The 24,678-nt window shown below is 41.3% G+C and overlaps 1 protein-coding gene across 3 annotated transcripts in view; it reads left to right on the top strand.

The window, feature by feature from the left end:
• The window catches only part of RASGEF1C (RasGEF domain family member 1C), an 82,088-nt gene that overhangs the window by 36,683 nt on the left and 20,727 nt on the right, over positions 1 to 24,678 (top strand). For 2 of the 3 annotated variants that reach the window (XM_081185624.1, XM_081185626.1), the window contains exons 2-6: positions 8,899 to 9,080; positions 12,028 to 12,150; positions 15,740 to 15,877; positions 21,431 to 21,643; positions 23,325 to 23,399. In XM_081185624.1, coding sequence (XP_081041750.1) covers positions 8,901 to 9,080; positions 12,028 to 12,150; positions 15,740 to 15,877; positions 21,431 to 21,643; positions 23,325 to 23,399 — 729 coding nt within the window. In that variant the 5' untranslated portion in view covers positions 8,899 to 8,900. Of the gene's footprint in view, positions 1 to 6,977; positions 7,086 to 8,898; positions 9,081 to 12,027; positions 12,151 to 15,739; positions 15,878 to 21,430; positions 21,644 to 23,324; positions 23,400 to 24,678 lie in introns of those variants that run through there. The other variant, XM_081185625.1, reaches the window with a different exon arrangement.

The raw sequence follows: 24,678 nt of genomic DNA on the forward strand, positions 1-24,678 counted from the left end.
GAGAGAATATGGGTAGCAACGCCCAGTTTGGCTCACTGCCAGTGCCAGCATGCAGATGCCGGATGGCTGGCCAAGGGTGAAAGTGACCACCCCGTTGCATGTTTGTACTATCAGTTTATTCCTTACAGTGATGCCCCTTTAAAGGGGACATCCTAATGCTGCTAGTCTCACTACAGTGGTACCTCGGGTTACAGACGCTTCAGGTTACAGACGCTTCAGGTTACAGACTCCGCTAACCCAGAAATAGTACCTCGGGTTAAGAACTTTGCTTCAGGATCAGAACAGAAATTGCACGGCGGTGGCGCGGCGGTGGCGCAGCGGCAGCAGGAGGCCCCATTAGCTAAAGTGGTGCTTCAGGTTAAGAACAGTTTCAGGTTAAGAACAGACCTCCAGAACGAATTAAGTGCTTAACCCAAGGTACCACTGTAGTTGTATTGGTTATTACTAAACACATAGCGGCTTCTTTCCTGCTTCTGAGCAATAAGCAGGCAAAAGTCTCCAAATTTATGCTTTATTGCCACTATGTGATTGTGACTCTAAAAAAACATATTTTCTCCCTTTCTCACTCACCTTCCTATACTTCCTTGAATTAATACGTTGTGCAGTAAAATGTATTTGTTTCTTGTTCAAGCACCGCCAAGGTTTTTTCATTAATTGTGATGTATAGGATGATGCTTGTGCAATCTGACAACTTTTCAGGCTGTAAATTGAATGTTTTATGGCCTGTTGAAAATGTGAAAAGAAAGCAACAACTGCCATCGGCTTCAGTATTATGTACCTAATAATTTTCTAAACCTACTGGAAGGCAATTTATAACATCTCTGATGGTGACTTTGCCCTGGCTTATGATACAATCCCTTATGTGTCTACTCAGAGGTAAGCGCCACTGAGTTCAATGGGACTTAACACCAGATAATGTGAGTATAGGGTTTCAGCCTAGTTATTCTGCTTTCACAAAACACTTGTAAAAGTTTGTTGGTTTTTAAAGGTTTTTTTGAGTAACAAGAAAGTAAGAGATAAATCATAATTTTTAAAAAACCTTTTGGGATACCGTATATCCAGAGTTATGTACACAGAAGGCCTCTTGCACAATGGAACTGTTTAGCATCCTTGTTGCACACCACAGCCTTTTGTAGTCCCTGAAAATCCTTGCCTGAGTGTTTGTGGGACTTCATGAAAGGCCTAGGACATAACAGAGGGGTGCTGTATGAGGGGATAATTCCTGAAAATCAGACAGAGGCATCTAACGAGTGAGGCACCTGACAATATACTAAGAGATCTATAAATGTTACTGATTTGTTTTCTTTCTATCCTGCCTTTCTTCCATCACAAGTTGTCTTCTATCCAAGCACACCTTTGCTTCAACAAGATGGCAGTTTTGTGTACCTTCACATAATACCCTAGGATACATTTATATTCCTTAATATGTGGAATATGGCCATTTATTATTCTTATTTCTCATTAGTAGAACAGGGTTTGCAGCAGCCTTCTCACTCCCCACTTACCTGGCTGAGCCAACAGTGATGCCAGACTAATTCTTCTTGTTCAGGACATAGATTATTTTCATACCAACACAGCTGGCTTTTCGTCAGTGTTTGCACTGCTGATAATTTGACAACAACTAATGACTGTCTGCATCAGACATCTTAAATAGGCAACTTGTTAAAAAATAGTAGAACAGGCTTCATAGTCATCCTGTCCTAAACTGCTCTGCAAATTGATGCATGAGACACCGATGACACAGTAGCTATATAAGTAAGCAGAAGCAGCTGTTTTGCTTTTAGCAATAATTTACTGAGGGTTTACAGTAATAAAACTTGTTTTATTGGGATGAAAGCAAAAAAGACTGTGTATCGGCAGCAAATAGTGAATCACAATTTACTGAAGGAAATACTAAAACAGGCATTCATTTAACCAATCTTTTGACTATCTTACGCTCTGCTTGGCTGTAAACAGTAAGATGGTTCCACTGCCTAATGGTCTTGAGCCATGGAAGGATAATGAGGCTGCAATCCCACACACATAGCAGTAAGTCCCATTGAATTCAGTGGGCCTTGCTGCTGGGCAGGCCCAGACCGGGGGGGGGGGCTATGGGCCACTTGGCCCAGGCCTCCGATTCCAAAGGGGGCCTCAGTCAGCATATTCACAATCACAGGGGATGCACTGGGGCGAACGCGGAGGCGCAAAGGCAGATACACAGATATGCAGATACGGTTCAAGCCTTGAAATAAAATTATTTGTCAGCATAACTTTTGTGAAAATTATTTATATACTTACTTATTTATAAGACTTCAGTTATCCCCAGGGTAAAAAAAGGGGGACACATTATCTACCTGGCCCAGGCCTCTGCCTGGCTCTGCAAGGCCCTGCTGCTGGGTAGATATGCATAGGATTGCATTGTGAGAGTTACTGATGTAGTTTAGTATGTTGAACCTCCTGCTGATGTATCTCACCATCAACTGGGCAATGCATTGCAAAGTGTTTGTAAGCCATCTTGGCAAGTGCTGTATTCTTAAGCTTTTTGGATCCCAAAATTAAGGCTTCCTTCCTAAGTATTTTCAGTGATAATTGGCTTTTCTGGGTGAACTTATCCTAAATGTTAGTTTACTACCCTGAAACAAGCATCGGCTCCAAGATGCCCAAGTTCTTCTCTCAAATATCAATTTGCATTTATTTATTTATTGCATTCAAAGCACCATCCAATTTACCAGATCCTCTGAATGGTTCATAAAATCCAAATACTTTAGAAAGCTAGTTCTACGCAGAATAGACCCATTGAAATGAATGGACATGACTAACTTAGCTGTGCTGGTTTCAGTTTGGCTACTGAAGCTAGAACTAATGTTGGGTACAATTCAATAAATTCAAAAATCACCATAAACCATCACAAAGCTGTACAAGATTAATAAAAACAATAACAAGCAGTACTAAAGGTGAAGCAGGATTGGTCTAGTTATTGCAATCATTATTAAAAGGCCTGGGGACACAGAAATATCTTCCCTTGGTGCTGAAAATATGCTTTTGTAGACACCAGATGAACCTTCATAGGGACAGCATTCCAGAATGGGGGCACAACTATCCACATCTCCTCATTAAGTGGGGAGACCTGGAGAAAGACCTCTGATTATTACAGTCTTATTTGCAGTGATTTCCATGCTGCCGTTGAACAAAGTAGGAGGGGATGGGCCTCTTAACTTCATGGTTTGCAAAGCGGGTCCAAAGGTTTTCTCACAAATTATTACTTCAAGTCCTGCAAGCAGGGAAAACAGAGCTGTGCCCACTCTGAGGCTGTTCACAATCATTCGAACAAGTCTCCTCCTATGCCAGGCTCCTTGCTTGAATGCCCATAACAACTGTAGATTCAGGAAAAGTTGGCTGTTAGAGAGGAAAAAAGCAGCCCTGAATGGTTCTCACAGATGAATGCTGACTTGTGATGATGGCACAGGGACTATGGTTAAAGTAGGACGATATCTAACAAAAGCCTCTTGGGTGACTGATTTTCTATTGCTTTTAAAAGAATCCTGCTCTTCTGGGGCTGAAGCACCTTTTCCGTTTAAGCGGAAAGAGGCTCCTGTGAATCCATACTTCTTGTTGACACGCATTGCACAGAGCAGACTTGTAACACTAACCAAAAAAATGGCTCTCTGCCAAGTTATAAGTATAGATAGTCCAAAACTGCCTCTATATATTTCTAAGTTCTTCTTCGCTGAGAATGTCACTCTCCTCCGCCCTGCAAACACACCTGCACTTTGCTTCCAGCCTAGATTGTCTTTCTCTGTGCCATGAGGCCAATTCTGACGTAATCTCCCCAACATCCTGACGTCCTTAGAATTAGCGCCAGTGCTATTCTTCACCCAGCAGCTGTTGGATGTGGAGCTGCCCACCTGACTTGTTTAACTCAGTGGGTTTATTGTACTGATATTTCATTGGCAGCTGAGTCTTGGGTTCTTTCTGGGGAAGAGCATGTGCCCCAAAACAATATAGTGATATAATCCCTATATTTTTTCAGTTATTCGTTTAGATTGGGGATAGCAAACTTGGTATTGTCCAGATGTTGTACCTCAGCTGCCATCATTCCAAACAATCAGACATGCTAACTGGGACTGGTGGGAGTTGGAGTACAACATCTGGAAGGTGTTGCATTGGCTATCCCCAGTTGGTATATGCAAAGTATAACAAAACAATCCATAGCAGAGCTCAAGTCAAATGAATTATATTTATAATAGCCATAAGCCATTGAATACAGCAGAGCTATGTTGTCATGTAAATGAAGATAACAAATGCAATGAATATGAAAAAAGGAAGAACTGAGAAAAATAAGAGAAGAAGATATGTGGCTGCTGATCCCTTTCCCCTATTGTAATGCATAAAAGAAATAAAGAAAAAACTAAATCCTAGTCCTGCACAATGAGGAAAAAACAGGATTTTGCTTTTCTAATGTATGCAGTATAATCTGTCCTTCCAGGCAACTCCTGTTTTTGTCTGTTTATTTCAGTAGGATAAAGTCTAACAGTATTGTATCTCATTATTAGAGAAATACACATCCCTCAAAGCAAAATGTTCACATCCACTGAATGAAAAGCAGTTCTTCTGTGGCTAACATGCCATGCCAGCCTTTCAACAACTATATTTACACGTGTGTTTTGAGCATTATCAGGATGAGCGTTGAATCTGGAACAGAAATACATGCTATCAAATCCCTGCTCATCTTTAAAAGCTTTGGAAAAATCACTGTTGCTAAAATCTACATTGCATAGGGTTGGTATGGAGTTAAAATGGGATAATTATATATTACCTCAGTCAGGAGTGACTTCAGGAGCATGTTGCTTCCGCTTAGCTTTCAAAAGACATTTGAAGTAGTATAATGTGCAGGTGGTGCTGTGGGTAAAACCTCAGCGCCTAGGGCTTGCTGATCGCATGGTCGGCAGTTCGAATCCTCGCGGCGGGGTGAGCTCCTGTTGTTCGGTCCCAGCTCTTGCCCACCTAGCAGTTCGAAAGCACTCTTAAGTGCAAGTAGATAAATAGGGACCGCTTTCTAGAGGGAAGGTAAACGGTGTTTCTGTGTGCTGCACTGGTGCCGGCTCGCCAGAGCAGCTTCGTCACGCTGGCCACGTGACCCGGAAGTGTCTCCGGACAGCGCTGGCCCCTGGCCTCTTAAGTGAGATGGGCGCACAACCCTAGAGTCGGACACGACTGGCCCGTACGGGCAGGGGTACCTTTACCTTTTAATGTGCATTTATTAACAATATCTGGGAAGTCTTTTGCTTAATTTCTGTTAGCTAATAAATCTGGGGTCGAAAGAGGCGATCTGTGGGGCATAAATTATGACACAGAATGCATTGGAGAAAGTGTGAGACATGTAACTGATACAGTTTTGCAACCTTTTTTTTTAAAAAAAGCAAGCAAATACCAAAAAACAAAAAACCACCCCTGGCTCTAGTAGTTATACATCTGTAAAATTCATTCCTCATTCTATATAGCTACATACTTTTATAGAGATTATTGCCATAGAAACAAAACAGTAATATGGTGGCAATATGCTGGCAATAAGTGGGATTTGGCCATCTTTCCAGATTTAATACAGTATGTACACTGCATTTAATATAATATAGGATGAACAGCAATCATTTGAGGCTGGGAAGATTACTATCAATGCACTGCATACCCCCCTTTAAAACAAGAAACTTCTATAGCTTCTTTGCTTGCTAGAGTAACACAAATTCAATTACTGTTAATGAGCATGCTGTCCTTTCGAAATCAAGCCTTCTTGTTGTCTTGTTTGGTTTTTAATCAAGAGAAGGCCTTCCCCCCTCCTTTCTTTCAGTAGTTGGAGATCCATCACCGACAATATTATTACAGATTTTCTGGAAACAAACGTAGGAGTGAATCAGACCAAACTGCAGGGACTTTCTCATTGAAGGACGAGATAATGAAAATTCTATCAGTGAAGCCTGAATAGGGTTCAGTGCCCTGACAACCTTGTCATTCAAAACCAAGTGAAGTAACATCTCTTTCCCACCACCACTTTTTGTTCATAGTTAAAACTAGTGAAGCATTATTCATATTACACCCCACCTTTCTTCCATCCAACATGGGATCCAAGTCAACACACATGTGGTTTCCAGGAAGTCTCCCATCCAGGTACTGAGCAGACTGTGACCTACTTGTCTTTAACAAGGTGGTGGTCTTATGTGCCTTCAGACTATACCCTGGCAGTGTTCCAAATCTAGAGGAACAACAGGGACAGTGCATTGTATTAAATGCTAATAATATGCCTCAGAATGGCTGCTCCATGTATTAATTTATTAGGAACGTAGGAAGCTGCCTTATTCTGCACCAGACCATTGGTCCATCTAACTTAGTGTTGCCGACATTGACTGGCAATGGCTCTCTGGGATTTCACACAGTGTTTTCTCTCATACCTACCCTGAAATTTTAGGAAACTGAACCAGGGCTTTCTACATGCAGAGCAGATGCTCTACGAGTGAGCTATGGCCTTCCTTATTATTCTTAAGATATTTCTGGTGTCTCCAACTCCTCGAAAGATTCCGTCAATGGAGTCTCCTAAATTTTTTACACATCACTTAGGAAGACAGGCGAACTAAGCAAAGATCACCAGTGTCGAAGCAATGATTCTTCAACATCAATTGTTGTGCGGATGCCTGATTATCGTTTTCCAAAGCAACTGCTCTATTCCGAATTTAAAAATGGAAAGCGTAATGCTGGTGGTCAACAAAAGAGGTTTAAAGACTGTCTCAAGGCAAATCTTTAAAAATGTAGCATAAACACCAACAATTGGGAAACACTTGACTGTGAGCACTCCAACTGGAGAACAGCTTTTACCAAGACTTTGAAGGCACTCAAACTCTGGACGCAAGGGAGAAACGTGCTAAAAGGAAGGCACGCTTGGCAAATCCACACCGTGATCAACTCCTGCCCGGGAACCAATGTCCCCACTATGGATGTGTGGGTCCAGAATTGGCCTCCACAATCACTTACAGACTCATTGTTAAAACCGTGTTTATGGAAGACAATCTTACTCGGCTACGAGTGATCGCCAAAGAAGAAGAAGCATGAATAAAGTGGTAAGGAGTGCATAAAAGCAAGGTAGAAAAGAAAAGAAAAGAATTTCTTCTGCACTTTTTAAGCCAAATACTTTCTCCAAGCCATTTTTCAGGATTTTTTGTTGTTGTGTGCGCTATTTGGATGTTCTTTGCTGTTGTGCTGCACGCTACAGGAACAAACAGTAGGACTGCATAGAGTAGCCCCACGTCAGATGTCTGCAAATACAGTGTGAACATCTGGAGCAAGGGGACCTTTGCACATAGAGTTGTATGCAATTAAGGTTTCCCTATTATCTGCAATCCTGGTCATTCAGAGTTGGAGGTCCCAGCAAAGGCTTTATGCACACAACTATTTGCTATAGCCATTAACACTGGGTGCACAGAAGTCAGGAGATGTGCAGTTAACAGCAGGGCCATCGCTGATTGGTGCAGCCCCACTCCTTATTCCTGGATAATTCAACATGAGAATAGAGAGGAACCAGAATATAGATATATATCTGCTTGATGTTTTCTATTCCTTTTGAACAATGATTAATGTTTGCACGATGAAGGGGTCCAGTAGATGGCCCCAAACAAAGTGTGATCTGCCTCATGACCACAGAGTGAACTTCAGTGGACTGGGTACATCAAGAGATATCGCCCAGAGCAATTTTGTGGGTCTCAGCAAGGCAGGCAGGCTGCTACTGATGGCGTAGCTGGCGTAGGAACAGGGCTAGGGATGGATCCCAAATAGCTTTGGCAGAAGGAGGCTTCCTTGCCATTTAAGAGGCTAAGTAAGTGCTATAACTGCCCTGCCATTGCTGAAACCATCTGGTTTAGCAAGGATTTATCCTCTCTTCTCCCACCCATGGGAGGCCCAGGGAGATATCTGTGGGACATTTTAAAAGCATTGTCACACTTATATCCTGCTGCCACAGCCAGATTGCTGCTACCTTCGCAATCCATAGAAAGCCCCTGTGTTTATCATTATCATCATCACTTGGCACCTTATTATCTTTGCCTTGTTTACCCTCAGCAGAAAGCACTGTGTGAGACAAGTTATTTCTGGCAGAAGGAAAACTAAGAATGAGAGAGAGAACAGTAATACATATCCACCCTGTGGAATGTGAACCTAGGCACAATGCTGGGGCACACACTCTTAATTTCTTTTCCCTCAAATAAGAGTTGATTCCTTAATGTTTTAGTTTAAGCAGGCATAGACATTGAGTTGTTTGAGTTATCAAGATGTGCTGTCTGCAGAATGTTAACTACTGAATTCAGGTGTTTGAAACTTGACAGGTTTATTAATAGGAATATATACAGCTGCCTGACAGGGCTCTTACAGGCTTTCACCTAAGCTACAGGCAGGGAACCTGTGGCGCTCTAACTTCTATTGGGCTCCAGCTTCCCCGAGCCTCAGTCAGCGTGGTCAACTGTAAGGGATGATGGGACTTGGAATCCAACATCTGAAAGGCCACAATTTTCCCATCCCTGACCTAGATTAAGGGCAAAAATTGAAGGGAGAGTCTTCAGACAGTACACAATTAATTAATTGTTCCTGAAAATGGCCATCAGAGTGTCATGTGTCACTCAGCATCTTCAGGGTCAGATGTGGGATGGCAGGCTCTGGAGGAAGATGAAGAGGCAGATAAGGAAGAATGGGGAGGGGCTGGGCCCTGTCAGATGGTAATGTTGGAACAGGAGTCCCAGCTCTTCTTCCAAACACCTGAGAGATTTTGCAAACCTAAACCTTTCCTTTTAGTTATTCACTGTTAGGCAACATTTCAGTTTATGGCCATAGCTCTAGTTGAACTTCTCTGCTGACTTTAAGATCTTGCTCTGCCTTCTGTTACAGGGATGCCCCAAACACTGAGCTCTACCAGCATGTTTACTCCTTGTGGCTTCAGCCCTCATCATCTACATCCACCCAAAGAAGGTGATGAAGGAGGGCTGATCTTTCAAGATGGAAACCTCACCTCAGCATCTCTTGATGCTTTAATCCAGCATCTTATACCTACAGCTGACTACTACCCTGAGGTAAGTCGTATGTTAATGTAAGCTGCCACATCACTTTCATGAACTGGATCATTGGGAGGGATTCTTGCTATGTCCATCATACTGTCAGGGCATTTCAGCTTGCCAGACAGAATGTCCCCCCCTCCCTTTTCACTTACTGTTCTGGGAGTTCTCTCAACAACCCCCAGAGCCATTTTTTTTTGGGGGGGGGAGGGAGGAGAGAGAGGAAAGCCCCATTGCACAAGTGGTGGTCTTTGTGCAGGGCTTCCACTGATAGGACTCATCCATTTCAAATCCCAGTTCAAGCGCTAGCTACCACTTTAAAAGTCCTAAATGATTTAGGACTAAGGTACCAATGGAACAACATCTCCCATATGAGTCTTCATTCACGTTTCAGTCATTGTGGGAGATTTATCTGAATCCCACTGTTGTCGGAGGTTTGGTTGAGGGCTTTCAACATAGTAGGAGGTCTGCTTGGTTTATGGGGCATTAAAATGCTATTTTGTTTGAATGAGCTTAAGGTCTTGAGTATACTGAATGTGATCTCCCATACTGTTTTACTGGATCGCTGCATGTTTTATCAATAGTGTTCTATACTATGTGAGTTGTAACCCACCTTGGGTATTGCTGTATTCAGTGGAATGATAGGGAATAAATATTTATGATGATGTGGTTCTTGTAGAGCTCTTTCACACTGAAGTAGCATGGTTGCCCAAGTGGAAAGGAAATTTGTATCATGACAAGAATAGTAAATGTTTGATGAAATGTAGGATATACTGCAAGATAAATGGTTCTGTGTAACCCTTTGATTTAACCTGAAGTTTCTATTATTCTTCCTAGACTTCATCCAAATCACTGGGGCAAAGTCAAGGGGAGGAAGGGATGTTAAACAAATATCATATACTAAGAATAGCCTAACCAACTGGATCAGGGGACATGTTCTTATTATTGAGAATTCTAGTTTGCTAAATGCTGCTTTCAATTGCACTCACAGTTAAAAGATCTTAAGTTCCATTTAGTTCAATTACTTCTAAACGTGTATAACTTAGGGCTCAATTGCAGCCACTGTTAACTTGGCTTTTGTTGTTCCATCTAGAGCTAAAAGTACTTCATTAGTGAGAATCTATAGCCTAACAACTTTTGATTGAAAACAATGGTCATTTACATGAAAGGAAATGAGCACTCAAGATCGCAGCCTTAGCCCATGAAAAGAGTGGCTATTTTTTTTTATAAAAAAAAAAAACACTCCACTGTGCTGGAGATGAATACTCTACCAAGGCTAATGCTTCAAAGTCAATAATTGCAAAGTTCAGCAAATTCTGACATTTTTAGCAACACACACATGAACATGATACATATCCATCTTATATTCACAGTTTCATATATTCATAGATTAATTTTGTCCTGTGAAGCATGAAAAAATTGGAAACTAAAAGTATAACAAAATTATCTAATTTCTTTGCCTGTTTGTTTGTTTTTTTGGTTGTGAAGCAGATGTTTAATCTTAACGTTGTTGGTTTTTTTCTTCATGTAACACTACAGGACTATACAATACCTTATGCATTTTGCACAGGTGCTGTTTAATTAGCTGCAACAATATTGGTTTTTATCCTCAACCATGTGTCTCAAAAAATGTGGTTAACAGTTTTGATCTACTAATTACTTAAAATTAAATCATATTGCGTTCAATATAACGTAATCCCAAGTAAGTGTGTAAGATTTCCAGCATTCTGCTTTCAGCCTGCTGGATATCATTAGGAAAAGGATCAATGGCTATATCAGGGGTAGGCAACCTAAGGCCCAGAGGCTGGATGCGGCCCAATCTCCTTCTCAATCCGGCCTGGGGACCATCCGGGAATCAGCATGTTTTTACATAAGTAGAATGTGTCCTTTTATTTAAAATGCATCTCTGGGTTATTTGTGGAGCATAGGAATTTGTTCATTTCCCCCCCAAAAATATAGTCCAGCCCACCACATGGTTTGAGGGACGGTGAACTGGCCCATGGCTGAAAAAGGTTGCTGACCCCTGGGCTATATGCTACGTCCATGGTTGGAGGCAGTAAGCCTCTGAATACCAGTTGCTGGGAATCACAGGTGGGATGAGTGCTTCTTTCAGGCTTCCCATAGGCATCTGATTGGCTACTGTGAGAACAGCATGCTGGACTAAGTGGGCCTTTGGTCTGATCCAGCAGGTCTCATCTTGTTCTTACAATCTAAAATACATACATTTGGGCTGTGATCTTATACATAAATTGCAGGGAGTTGGGCTAGATGATCCTCAGGGTGCCTTCCAACTCTGATTCTAACAATCTAAGCTGATGGACACAAGACAAGATTGGAAAATGCAATTCTATACACATGCAGTACTATGCATACATCTGTTGTTGTAATCGTAATCATTATTTTAAAAATGGCACTAAAATGTTGGTGGATTTTCATGATAGCTTTTTTAAAAGTGCAAACTGAGATGTGGAAATGTGGAGTGTGACTTTTACTGTTGGGAAAAACGAGAAACTGAGAGAAACCAAAACTGACAGTCATCCATCACTAGGCTGTAAGTACAGCTGAAACATAATAGAGATTTGTAAAAGTTTGCATGGTGGTGAACGGATGTATTTTACCCCATCTCTCATTGTAATAAAACCTGTGGGTTATCCAATCAAATGAATGGTGATTGATTCAGAACAAACAAAAGGAAGTAGTTTTTCTCCATTCACATAGTTAATCTGTGGGATTTCTTTCCAGCAGGTAGATGACTTTACAGGGGGATCAGACAATTCAATGACGATAAAGTTTTAGTGGCTACCAGTCATTATATTACAGCTGTTTATCTTGTACACGAGTAAGGCTCTGTCTTCTTTTCAATATATGTAATCTCTCCTCCTTGCAAAGTCTTGCTGTGGGTTCCCTTTGAGAAATCATCGCTCATATTTATTTGCAGATAAGTTTGCCTCTTTCCCTTTTCCAGAAGGCCTATATCTTTACATTCCTACTGAGCTCAAGACTCTTCATTGAGCCTCATGAACTTCTGTCCCGAGTTTGTCACAAGTGCATCGAGCAGCAGCAGCTGGATGACCCAGTGCTAGATAAGGTTAGTACTACCAATGGCGGGTGGGTGGGACTGCCTTTGCAAAGAGCTGCCAGTGCTAGATCAAACTAAAGAAATCCCCTGGCTTTATTCTCTTATGAATCTTTTCATTCCTTGCTGCCTGTGTGCATTCACTCCCATGGGGTTTTTTGTTGATGCTGAGTGCCTAGCATGGTTGCATTCTAACATAACATCAGTGCCTCTGAGCAAAGCTGCAGGCACTGGGTGTAGCAAACGCTTCAAATCCCCTTCTATCTTCCTCTTGCAGCCTGTCTCAAGTCTTCCCAGGTGGTTTCCCTTTCCTTTCTTGAAGGTTTCGCTGAAGCCTTCAGGGTTCCAGGAGGAATCATTTAAGCTGTGCACTGTCAAGAGCAGGTGTCACTACAACGCCATATATCTCAGTTTTGCCTAATGCATCGTCCCTTAGCCCTAGGCATAGTTTGCAATCGTTCCAGGCTTACCTGTCACTGGCAACTCCCCATAGCAGAATTGCAATTGCCCATTAACTTTGCAGTGAATGCCTGCATGACAAAACATTAATATATTTGTACTACACATCAACAACAAAAACAAAATTGTTCTGTTGTTAGGTAATGATTCACTAACAGAATGCAGAAAGGTAATGTTTCTATTTGTAGTAAAGTCTCTTCATAAATACAATGGTCTTGCTTGCTCAATCTGTTGAACCTTAGAATTGTAGGACACACTTGCAGGATGTATTATTACTAGAGCAGTCGAGTACAACATTTTCCTGTTGCCTAGAATAGACACACACACACGAATGTGGCTCCAGACAGGGAGGACTTCCTGTCATACCTGCTCTGGAGCTTCCTCCCCCTATGTGTGACCAGGTAGATGGGTGTTGACCCTAGCTGACCATGCAACCATCTCTCTCTTGGACTCTTACTCTCTTACCCTTGGACTCTCACACTCCTGGCTTTTAGCCAGCGCATGGCTCAACCTTCACATAGGATGGAGCCCACAAGCAGAAAGTCTGAAATGTAGGTCAGACTTCTTTTCACTCCAACCACTAGATAAAGCCTGTCTTCAAATTACTGCTGTGAACTGAATGTGAGTAAAACGTTATTCTTACTTTTAAAAAGGACTGTGTTGTGTTACTACTTCTTTTTTAAAGGAAAGTAAAGAGGAAACCTGCTAGGAACAATCCAAACTAGACAAGCCAGAATGGATTGCTTAATTTAAGGATTCTAACGAATCATCAACTTGTTTCCAATAAGTTGCAAGGGGAATGTGCTCTGCTGTTTACTCACTAGTGTGAGTGAGGAGGGTTAATATCAAAACAATATGTCCTCTCCTAACTTCCTTAACATTCCCACAACGCTATGGTTTTCAGCAACGTCTACGCTTCCTGCTCTCTCAGGGTTTAGCTTGCGACAGTTCTAACCTGTATAGAGTACTGGCACCTACTCCCCCCCCCCTTCCCCTGGCACCAATTTTGTACTGACACTCATGGCTCTTTCATCAGTATATGAAAAGTAATACTCCCCCCACTGCATTATGTAGGTCACAGCATGGACATCCCAAATTATTTCTCTTTGCATCATGCCTTTCTGCAGGTGCCATTTTTGAAAATGCTTCTACAAACACAACTTGGAAACTGGGTTAGTTTAGTTCCCAGAATAGTTTCCATCCTCAACTGTCAAAACTTTTGTTAGAATGTCAGCAGTGCATGAATAGCAGAACTGTATTGTGCTTTTGCTTCTTCAAAGCTGAGTCTGGTGGCAGGGAAAAGATTATAATACATCCCCCATCTGGCTATTCTGTCACTGAAAATAAATTAAAAAACCCTGGTGTTAAGAGTGATAGTTTGTGGTGTGAACTTGGCCTTTAAAGCTTGTAAAAATAGCCCATGTTTAGCCTCAGTAAGGTACTAATTCACCCAGAAATATTCAGACTGCTGACTTATCTCATGTGATCCAACAAGAAGATTCTCAAGGTAAATCTTTATTTCCTGGTTGTTTATCCAGAAGAGGAAGACTCATAATGCAGTCCTAACCATGTTTACTCAGAAGTAAGTCCTACTGAATCCTGTGGTGCTTACTCCCAAGTAAGCAGGATTTGGATTGCAGCCTCAGGCAGTCTTAGTATACAGTCACAGACCTGCTTAACAGCCTCAGTCAGCTATTTTGCTATTTTCAGAAGCCCTCATTAGGAAGACTTTTTACTAGTATGTACTAGCTCAGGGACTGGGAATCTGTGACCCTACAGATGGTGTGTTGGACTCCAGTTTCCATAAGTGCCAACCAGCAAGGTCAGTGGTGAGGGAAGATGAGAGTTGTGGTTCAACAGAATCAGGACTTCCTCATCCCTGTAGCATCCCTCGTCCTGGTACTCTAGCTCCTCAACAAGCCCTGAGCTTCCATATTTAGAGAGAGAATGGACAAGTAGCCAGGTGTCTCTTTAACACAGGGCCTAACATTGGGAGGGGAGGCAGCATGAAATGCTTTCTCAGTGCTTCTCTTCCCTAAACCACATATCTGTCTTCAGCCGTGGGTAATAGTGGTCCTAAATGGACAGTGATGTAATGATATAGGGGCAGAGGAACAGTCACAGGGGAAGGGGATAAAGAATCCCCTGCCAGCCTCCCTGCTCTACCACGCACAACAATGCTCATGAAATTTCATAGGCCACCTATATTATGTTCACTGATAGTAAGAATGTTGCATTTGCCTTGAGACCTGTTTTGGTCACATGCTAAAATGGGCACTTTGATGAATTTGGTTGAAAAAGCAGGAAGCTTCAAGGCACACAATATAATTTTGTTTGATTAGAGGGTGCCTTCCGTCCAGAGGCTAAAACAAGGAAGTTCTCTCTTCTCATTCAAGGTTTCCATTGATGTAATGAATATGTGTGCTGTTTGAAAATAGGCTTCTTAGATTGCTCCTAAAACATTTAGGATCATCTGGCATATTGTACTATAATGCAGAAGATCTGACCCCAAGTATCTTAGAGGCAGAGAGCAGGAAAAGCCAAAGCGGTTTCCTTTGGCAAATACTTGTTAGGTTCATAAAGAAATATTTAAGAATAGTCAAAATAAAAAAATTCCTTCCTGTAGCACCTTAAAGACCAACTAAGTTAGTTCTTGGTATAAGCTTTCGTGTGCATGCACTAGGTTATAGCTGTACATAACAGAGAAGTGGATAGCCAAATATTGAGGACATCCAAAGTAGAGATACTTGTGGAATTCTATCATTGCAAATTCCAGTGTGAACCAACACACACGCACACACACACCAGACTAAAGTACATTTTATTTCTGTGCTTGGCTGGAAAAAGTAAAAAGTAAAAAAAAACCAATTATTTAGAAATGCATATTTTGAGATAGAATAAGTGTTTAAAAGCATAGGGCAGAAAAGGCTTAGAAGTGAACACATGCAAAATTGCTGCAGACTAGAAACAGGCTTCCATCCCTAATCCAAGGCCATCTATGAAACTAATTTAAATCACTCTATAGGCATGTTGGTGTTCTACAAGTACCACCACTCCGGAATCAGCATTAGGTTAAAGCCACCAGATCTTTTTGCTAAGAGTTCTTAAATTTGCATCCATCTTTTTTTATTTCTAATTTCAGGCACGAATCAGAAAATTTGGGCCCAAAATACTGCAGTTATTGACGGAATGGACAGAAACATTTCCATATGATTTTCAGGACGAAAAGATGATTGGCTGCTTAAAAGACATTATCCACAGGATAGCTCCATGTGATGAGGTGAGGATAGAAGCAATTTAGAGATATGCTGAGAAGGTGCATAATCAACAATTGTTCAGTCAACTGTTTGTTATTAAAAATTACTTTCACTATGGAAGAGACTGGGGTGGGGCGGAATTACTAGTCAAATTTCAAATGACATTTTCTGAAAATGTGAGTATCAATAGAATAATATAATAATAATACATAATATTGTTTAATTATTTCTGAGCTAAGATGTAAAAAGCTAGTTGCACTGTCAACTAAAAAGTTCACCCAGGTGACCCAATTTATTTGTTGACTAATTTAAAAAAATGGAAATAGAAATTTCCATTTTAAAAAGTTTATGGAATGTAGGTTGGATCCAGATCTTAGAGTAGACTCACTGAAATATAAGGAACTTAAGTGGCATCCCTAACATAAGGTAGTGGATCTATTTCAGCTTTCACCAACACAGTGTCTTCCAGGTGTTTTGGGCAGCTGAACTAACTGGGGCTGATGGGAATATGAAGAGCGCCAAGATCAGCAAAGACTGTTCTAGTCTAAACATGGCTAAGGATCCTAACTTACATAATCATAAATCCAATTGAATGCCATCCAATTTATATTTGAGTAGACATTAGTATTACACTAGGCAATTCTCTTTTTGGGTTTTATTTTGTATCTTCACACATTGTCCTTTTTTCTTCTTCCTTTTACCCTTCTTTATCCTCTGACATTCTGCTTAGCAAAACCAGACCTAATTGCTGAGCTAACTAATATGGCAGTATGAGATATTGCAGAATGGGAGATATTGGAACAAGCAAACAGAAAGAGAGTACCTAATTCAGATTGACTAATATCCTGATGTTTTACATGAAAGATTGCAAAACCAACGGTCCCAAACATTAGCTCATTTTGTGGCCTATTAACTTTTTAGGATATAAACAGTTAATGGAACCAAGAAGCTGTCAGTGGAGGCTTGAATCATTTTAGATTCCTCCTAATTAGCCAGCTAACAAACAGTGAATATTGAGTTGTGTAGCTTTCAAAGGAGGAGCTTTAAGTAATGCACAATATAAATAACAAATTAGACATCGGGGAGCTGTGTTCAGATGGGGCTCTTAATAACTAAGGTCATAGCTAGCAACCAAAGAGCTACTTTAGCCATGCTCAAAATCTTCAACATACCCAGTTCAATGTTCATTGAACATTGCCTGGTAGCTAGTGAAGCCACCATAGAAAAGGGAAATGGAGACGTTGGTATGAAGAAAGCCTTAATAAGGTATGAATAATTTCTATGGGGCATTATCCAACCAAGTGCTTCCTCTAGGGAAAGGATTTCCAGTTCAACTTAACTTCTTCCCCTTCTTCTCTCCTCACTTGCCCTCTGCCAGTGGCGTACAAAGTGGGGAGTGTAGGGGGCATATTGCCCTGGGTGCCACTCGGGGGGGGGGGTTGACAAGTTGGCCCCTGCCTCCTCCCATCTGTAGAGTGGCCAAGGGCGCGCACAGTCAGTATGGGTGCCGCCCGTGCGGTGTCCGTACGGGCTGCCTTTCACATGGTGACCATATGGGCTGCTGCGCATGTGCACTCTGTATGGGATGCCACACATGCACAGTCTGTATGGGTTGCTGCTCGTGCGGCAGCCCATACAGATGCCTGTATGGACTGTGCACGCGAGTCAGTAGATGCAGAATCAATAGATGCAGGTTGCTGCATCAAAGGTCTTATTGGCCTTCTGGTTGATCTCCAGACAGTTCACATAGCTAGAGTGTGCTTGTATCTATGAGGCTGGGCTTCTTAGATAAATAGCTTCCTCCTGGGTGCTTTCTACCCCCCTTTTTTTTGTCCAGATGGCCATAGCTGCCAATTGTTAAGCAGTTTTTATCTGGCAATCTGAATGAAGAAAGGATGCAAAAATAATTATGATAATTATGAGAGTTCAAAGTGAACAAAATATCCACGCTGCTGAAAACATATCAGCCCTATATGGGAAATGGAGACGATGACTTTGAGCCTGTTGACATTCAGGGTCTTCTTTCAATTGGAGGAGCAGCCTGGACTGTGCCAGAGTTCTTCATAAACAAATCTATACTAGTTGGCTGTGGTGGGTGGAGAGCTGGGGAAAAAACCTTAATGCCAGTCTCCCTGAGGAAAACTAGCAATTAATTAAAGGAATAAGTCACAAGGTCCTATTTATGCAGCTATCTTTTGAAAGGGAAGCATGAAAGAGAAACTGTTCCATGGTGGGATCTGTACTTGTTTGAAGGGGAAAGGGAAGATCAAATCAAAAGTGCAAAAGAATCCTAGGATTATGGAACACATTTTATCTGTTACTGAAATGAGATTGGGATGATTCCTTGCAGCAATATTTTCCTGCTCTTTATCCAGCCTGGTTTCTGGAGGCTTCTTGCAGTGCTTAGAAAGGTATGCATACTGAGAAGCGATTTCTTTTGCCAAGAGTTACAATTTGCATTTTGAAAGAGAAAGCTTAATTAAAATCTGAATTTCTAAGCCACCTGCTGGGGCTTGCCATCTTCCTTAAATGTGTTTCTGCTTGAGAATGAAATGTTTTTCTTGAATATTAAACAAAAGTACTCTTTGGTTCCCAAACTGGATATTTAAAGAGAAATAGGATTTTTCATATAGATACCTAGCAGCAGAAAGTTTTACAAAGTTCCAAATTAAACTGCACAGTCATTGGCATGTTAAGAGTTTTAAAAAAGAGGTTATTTCTATTATAAAAAAGATATTCAGGAATACATTGTGTTTGTTAAATATTTTCTTAGCCACAGTGCTCAGGACAGTTGTTTGTTTACAACTTATGTATGTCACCCAATAAATGAATATCCTCTGGGATATGAACAATAAATTTACAATGCATGAGTAAAAACCTAAAAACAAGCAAACAAATAATTAATTCTGAAGAATAATAATAATAAATGCCAAACTAAATAAACACAATAAAAATAGAAGTGATAAAACTGCCACTAGCAAATAATATAAAACAGCATTCAAAAGCACTAAATGGCTAATTTAAAATATTTGGAAAATAAAAAGACTGTAGTTGCCTAGTGAGTCTCTCTGCAGAGGGGCACTAGGCACACAAGAGCCTCTCCCCCTCTCTAGTAGCCACCTATTGCACCTTGTTTGGCAAGGCTATTGGAATTAAAAAAAAATTAAGATTTATTTTTGTGCAAAGAGTCATTGTACACCTTCAGGATTATACTTTTGTTCCTTCTTGCTTATGGTAGATGTTACATAGATGTTTCCCTTTGCTGACAGCAGGATCAAATCCTCAATAAAGAATTTAAAACTTACATTACAAAACGATTAAAGCACTAAAAGCAGCAGTAGGAAAACAACAATAAGCAGCAGTAAAAAAAAATTACTTCAAAGACAGAGACTTTAAAAACCAATACAATAAAGCAATCCTCTATGGACCAAATGCCTTCTTTAAAAGGACAGTTTTATACTATATTCCAGAAGGCCATGAAACAGGGGCAAGACTTCTTCGTTGTATTTCCACGTGGACAAGCTACTGAGGTCTGACAGCTGACACCTCAGTTGCCTCTTCCGAAAGCAGTGATGTGTTGTCTGTGCCACTCTTTTTTAGTCACCCAGAACATCAGCAACGCATAGCTGATTGATGTGTGCGCCAGTATCCTTCCAGTTGCCCTGAGTGATATGTGACTAGATGACATAATCCGTGGACTTTGCGGTGTGTCTCTGACCTGCTTCGCTTGCTGTGTTGATCCAGCTGTCAGCTTCCTCACTGCAGACTTCCCTTCTTTGCAGCGCTTTATGTCCAGATTAGCAGTAGGCTCAAATCATAGCTGTCTGAGGCAGAGATTGAGAAGAGAGTTTTCTCCTAAGCAGTTTCCTCTCAGACTGTCAAACCTTGTTAAAAGCCCTTCAGGATTTATGGGCAATGCAGAGGATTGTAAATGCTTATATATATATATATCTTAGCCAGGCTTTTATTAAATAAACACATTCTTCCTCAAGAGAATCCCACCCATAATTCTTTTTATAAGAAGGATGGGGAACCTGAGTTCCAGGGGACTAAATTCAGGCATTCAGGCCTCCCTGTCTGGCAGTGTGCCCAGACGACATGTCTCACTGGCCCTGATTCACACCCCAGTTTAAACCAGGGCAGTTCCCTTTGAGAGATTGGTAACTGCATATGACAGCAACCTTTTTGAGTCCATGGGCACATTTGAAATTCTGAAAAATTTCTGATGCTGTGGGCACCAGTCACAAAATGGCTGCCATGGTGGTTTGGCAGCCCACAAAATGACTGTTGTGGAAGGTGTGGCACAGCACAAAATGCTGCCACATGGAAAAGTTTTAAAAATATAAACAGCCAAACATATTCCAGGAATCTCCTTTTCCAAACAAAAGAAGAAGTCTGTTGCTGCTGAGGTAGTGTTGATTAGAACTAGAAAATAAAACATAAAAATTATTCCTGAACTTAATAATTGCAAATATACATACACAGTCATAAATAAAAAGATGCATTTAATGCTTGCTCTTGAGTCATTATACTATTTTTATTATTTAAATAATTGCTACCCCACTATTCAGCCCCAAGACTCCCAGGGCAGTCTCTCTACCCCTCCTCTCTCACATACACACAAAGGGGGGTGGGGAGAAGGTGGACAGACCCTGCTCCCCAAGCTTACAATTGGGGGACATGATGACACTATTATCTATTATTTTTAATTATTAATTTTATTACCCACCCTTCACCAATAAGCCCCAGGACAAGATTAGTAACGCTTAAAGCAGATTATGAACACAGGGAAAGGGTGTGCCCCGAAAACACAAATCTCTTGACGCCAGGGTAAAGAGATATGTCTTCAGTATTTGCTGAAAGCTATATATTAAAAAAGACCAATGTACCTCTGAGGAGTTCCATAACTTAGGGGGTTGCCACAGAAAATGCCCTCTCCCACGTTACCACCCCTCCAAATAAACTTCTGAAGGAGGTGGTATTACCAAGAGAGCCCCCTTTGCTGATCTTAACATCCAAGAGAGTTTGTAAAAAAAGAGATAGACAGTCTTTCAAATATTTGGGGCTCTAGTTGTTTGCAGATTTAAATACTGATATTAGCACCTTGATTTGGGCCCTGAAATGTACAATCCATTTTAAATTAGCACAGCCTTTCACAATTCTGCATGGGCAGCTTGGGCAGAATGTTCTGTTTTTTGAAGCCTCACAGCACAAAACTAAAATGGGAAGGTGAAAGCTAATTGGTGCTGTTTCCTCCCCCCTCCCCCCTTCTGTATTCCACACATGTTAAACTGGCATTGTGGTCAGTAGGCTGAACTAGCACTGAGCATAGTTGCTCACATGTTTTTGACTGGATGCCAGTCTTGTGGTAGAGATCCATAGGATGGAGCTTAGGGTGGACCTATAATTAAGCTGACTGGAATAGTTTGGTTGAAAATAAGATTCTAAGCCACGAATGGTTTATGGATATTTCCCAAATAGGAACATTCAATCATACCTATTTTATTTTTTCCAGCTCATGGTTTGTAATGTTTTTCTTTTCCTCCCCCCCCCCCTTTTCCTTTTCCTCACTTCAGGCCTACTGGAAAAAGATGAATCAGCTTCTGCAGACCCTGAATCAGAAGCTCGCAGCTCTTAACCATGGGCAGGAAGGGATAGTCAAGATCAACGCAGCTGTCTCAGACAAGGTGGTTGCTTTTAAAAGTAAGCCCCCATCCATTCAACGAGAAATGATGAGTGTCTGCAGTGATCCCTACACCTTGGCCCAGCAGCTGACACATGTGGAACTGGTAAGTGGAAAGCAAGACTTTTTGATTTATCTTTAATTTAGGTAAGACAACATTTTCTAGAAAATCCCTATTGAGACTTTCAAGATGGTTAAAATATTATCAAATCCCCTTTCCCATGGTAGGAACTCAAATGTGTTGCGGTAAGTTTCTGAATGTAGGACCACAAGTACAGGGCATCATGTGAGTCCTTCAGTCCAAGCAATTGCCCACTGGGAGGGAATAAGATATCTTACTACTAATAACAAAAGCTAAGTTATATAGTGCACCTACAGTAGACCAAATATGTACTGTTCAGGTTAATGCTAGTTTCAGATGCAGCCATCTCCCCCCCCCCCCCCCGCTGCAATATGATATTGATTAGTATTGGTCTTGATGAATGAAGAACACAAATTTTCTCTGAATAACCTTTCATCCTTAAATATTTGCAAAAAGTTGAGACAGGATGGTCTATTTGGGTCTGGGAGAGGGTCTTGACTTTTCCTTCTACGTCATCTTTCAGATTAAAATACCCCCCCCCAGGTACTCCAAACTGCTAATTGCATGTTACATTTTCCCAAATGGGGCAAGTAACAGACTGGGTGAGTGGTATTTTAATCAGGAAAAGAGTTCAGGGAGAAAGGATTAAATATTCTTCCCAAGTGACATGGTCCCAATCCAAATCATCCATCCCATATATGTTGTTTGCACACACACAAAATCAGACCTGTCATCTTGACTAGTTTGGTCCTGAAGCATTCAAGTTTTTAATCAAACTTTTCATCAGTGCATAGCAGGTTCCCAGTCGGAACCACTGCTGTAACATCATCACCCCTTGCTTTTATCCACTAGTCCATTCTCATTTTTATTGTGAGGATTTCACAAGTTTTCACTGAGGTGCCAAGTCATCATAGGTTTGATGTGTAGTTTATTTACCAATAAATGCATATCTACTTCTATAACCCATGGTCTTAGGACAACGTAGACATGATGTGGGAGATTCATGATTAGGAATGCCCATGGAATTTATTTTAGCAGTCTTACATGGAACTGATGCTCTTGCATTGATTTTAAAACTTTTTTTTCCTTGTCCATTTCCCACTAGCACTTTCCTTGATGTAAATTACACTCCTAATTACACAAAGCTACTATTAGCTCCACAGGGCATATGTGTGTGATGGGCTTAGATGCTATGCAGCTGGGTTCCCACTGCCCCACAGCACCTCATAGCCACTTTGGTGCAGTTATGGTTATGATCAAGGGAAGAAAAACCAAGGGAGAATCTAATCACAGAACTCCAGTAGCCTAGTCTATTTCAGCTGGAATGTCTTTCCTGCCTGTGCAGTATAGACTCTAACCATGCTGTAATTGCTTTCTCTGTCAAGGATGAGGAATCTGTGAACTTGCTAGATGTTGTTGGACTGCAAGTCCCAGTAGCCCCAGCTAGCATGGCTATTGTTTGGGTGATGATGAGAGTGTTAATCAAGCAATAGCTGGAGGGCCACAAGTTCCCCATTCCTGCTGTAAGCAATTCCTGATGGAGAGTAAACTAGGCAGAGCTAGTCTGCCAGCCAGTGGTTTCATAAATTCCTTTTAAATTCTGGTTTCAGATCTGAAGGGTGCAACTTCAAGCACCATAAAGTGAATAAGTGATTCCCAGGCGTGCTATATTACAATTTATTTCTCACTTTATTTCTTGCAAAAGGAAAGACTGGGTCACATTGGACCTGAAGAATTTGTTCAAGCATTTGTCCATAAAGATCCTTTGGAAAGCACAAAGGTATGACTAGCACTATTGTTACTGTTGCTATTTCCAGTTGCATTTAGTGGCGGACCTACATTTTTTGGGCCCTGAAGCTTGAACTGATATGGAGGCCCCATTGCAACCAGAAATGAGGTCTGGGTAACCACTGTTATCTTCTTCTGTGGGTTTGTTCCATGACAGATCACCACCATTTATTTATTTTTAAATTAACTACTGCATCTCATACAGTGGTACCTAAGGTTAAGTACTTAATTCGTTCCGGAGGTCCGTTCTTAACCTGAAACTGTTCTTAACCTGAAGCACCACTTTAGCTAATGGGGCCTCCTGCTGCCGCTGCGCCGCTGGAGCACGATTTCTGTTCTCATCCTGAAGCAAAGTTCTTAACCCAAGGTACTGTTTCTGGGTTAGCGGAGTCTGTAACCTGAAGCGTCTGTAACCTGAAGCCTATGTAACCTGAGGTACCACTGTATTTTTATTAAAAAAGCTGCACTGACATGTCAAAGTCACTGGTGTGAATAAAAATTCCCTATGCCTTATAGCTTTCGAGCTATAACTCTGTTGGAAGAGTATGAGACTCTTAATCTCAGGGACATGGGTGTGAGCCCCACATGGGGTGAAATACTCCTGCATTGCAGGAGGTTGGAATAGATTATCCTTTTGGTCCCTTCCAACTGTTCCATGATTCTGTGGTGTGGTGAGAATGAGGGAAAATTAGGGAAATATTATATACATGCATGATGGACGTTTAGAAGCATTTTTTCTGAGCAATGTGGAATAAAGTTGCTTCTGGGGCCCCTCTGGAATTAGGGACCCTAAAGTTTATGATTCATTAGTTTCATAGTAGATCTGCCCCTGGTTGCATTACCCCTTCTGAGTGAGCAATTCAAAGAGTGGGATGTGCAGCAATTGGGACTACACAGTAGGCAGTACACATCTGTTTATATTTATAGGGAGGCGCCTAGAACATGTTTTTCAGAGTTGCGTGAAGCTGTGGTGTTTAGGACATGGTGCTCATGCACACAGTGTACATTTGAAATAAGTCCACGGAACCATCTCCTACCTGATGTTCTTTTGGGGTTTCAAATGCCCCTGATGTGCACCTTGTAGCTGGAATAAGAAGAAAAGCGTGGTTTTGTATTGGTAATTAGAGAGTGCATATTTTAATATTCTGTGCTGCAATCCCAGTAGGGGGGAAATTAGCCTCTGCCTGTGCATACTCAGCTCCTTGCTTGTTAACATCAAGGGCAACATGCCCATTAGTGTCTGTGAGAAAGAAAATAGGAGAAGGTGCTGC

The sequence above is a fragment of the Podarcis bocagei genome (genome assembly GCF_964188305.1).
Source record: "Podarcis bocagei genome assembly, chromosome: 2".
Classification (NCBI taxonomy): Eukaryota; Metazoa; Chordata; class Lepidosauria; order Squamata; family Lacertidae; genus Podarcis; species Podarcis bocagei.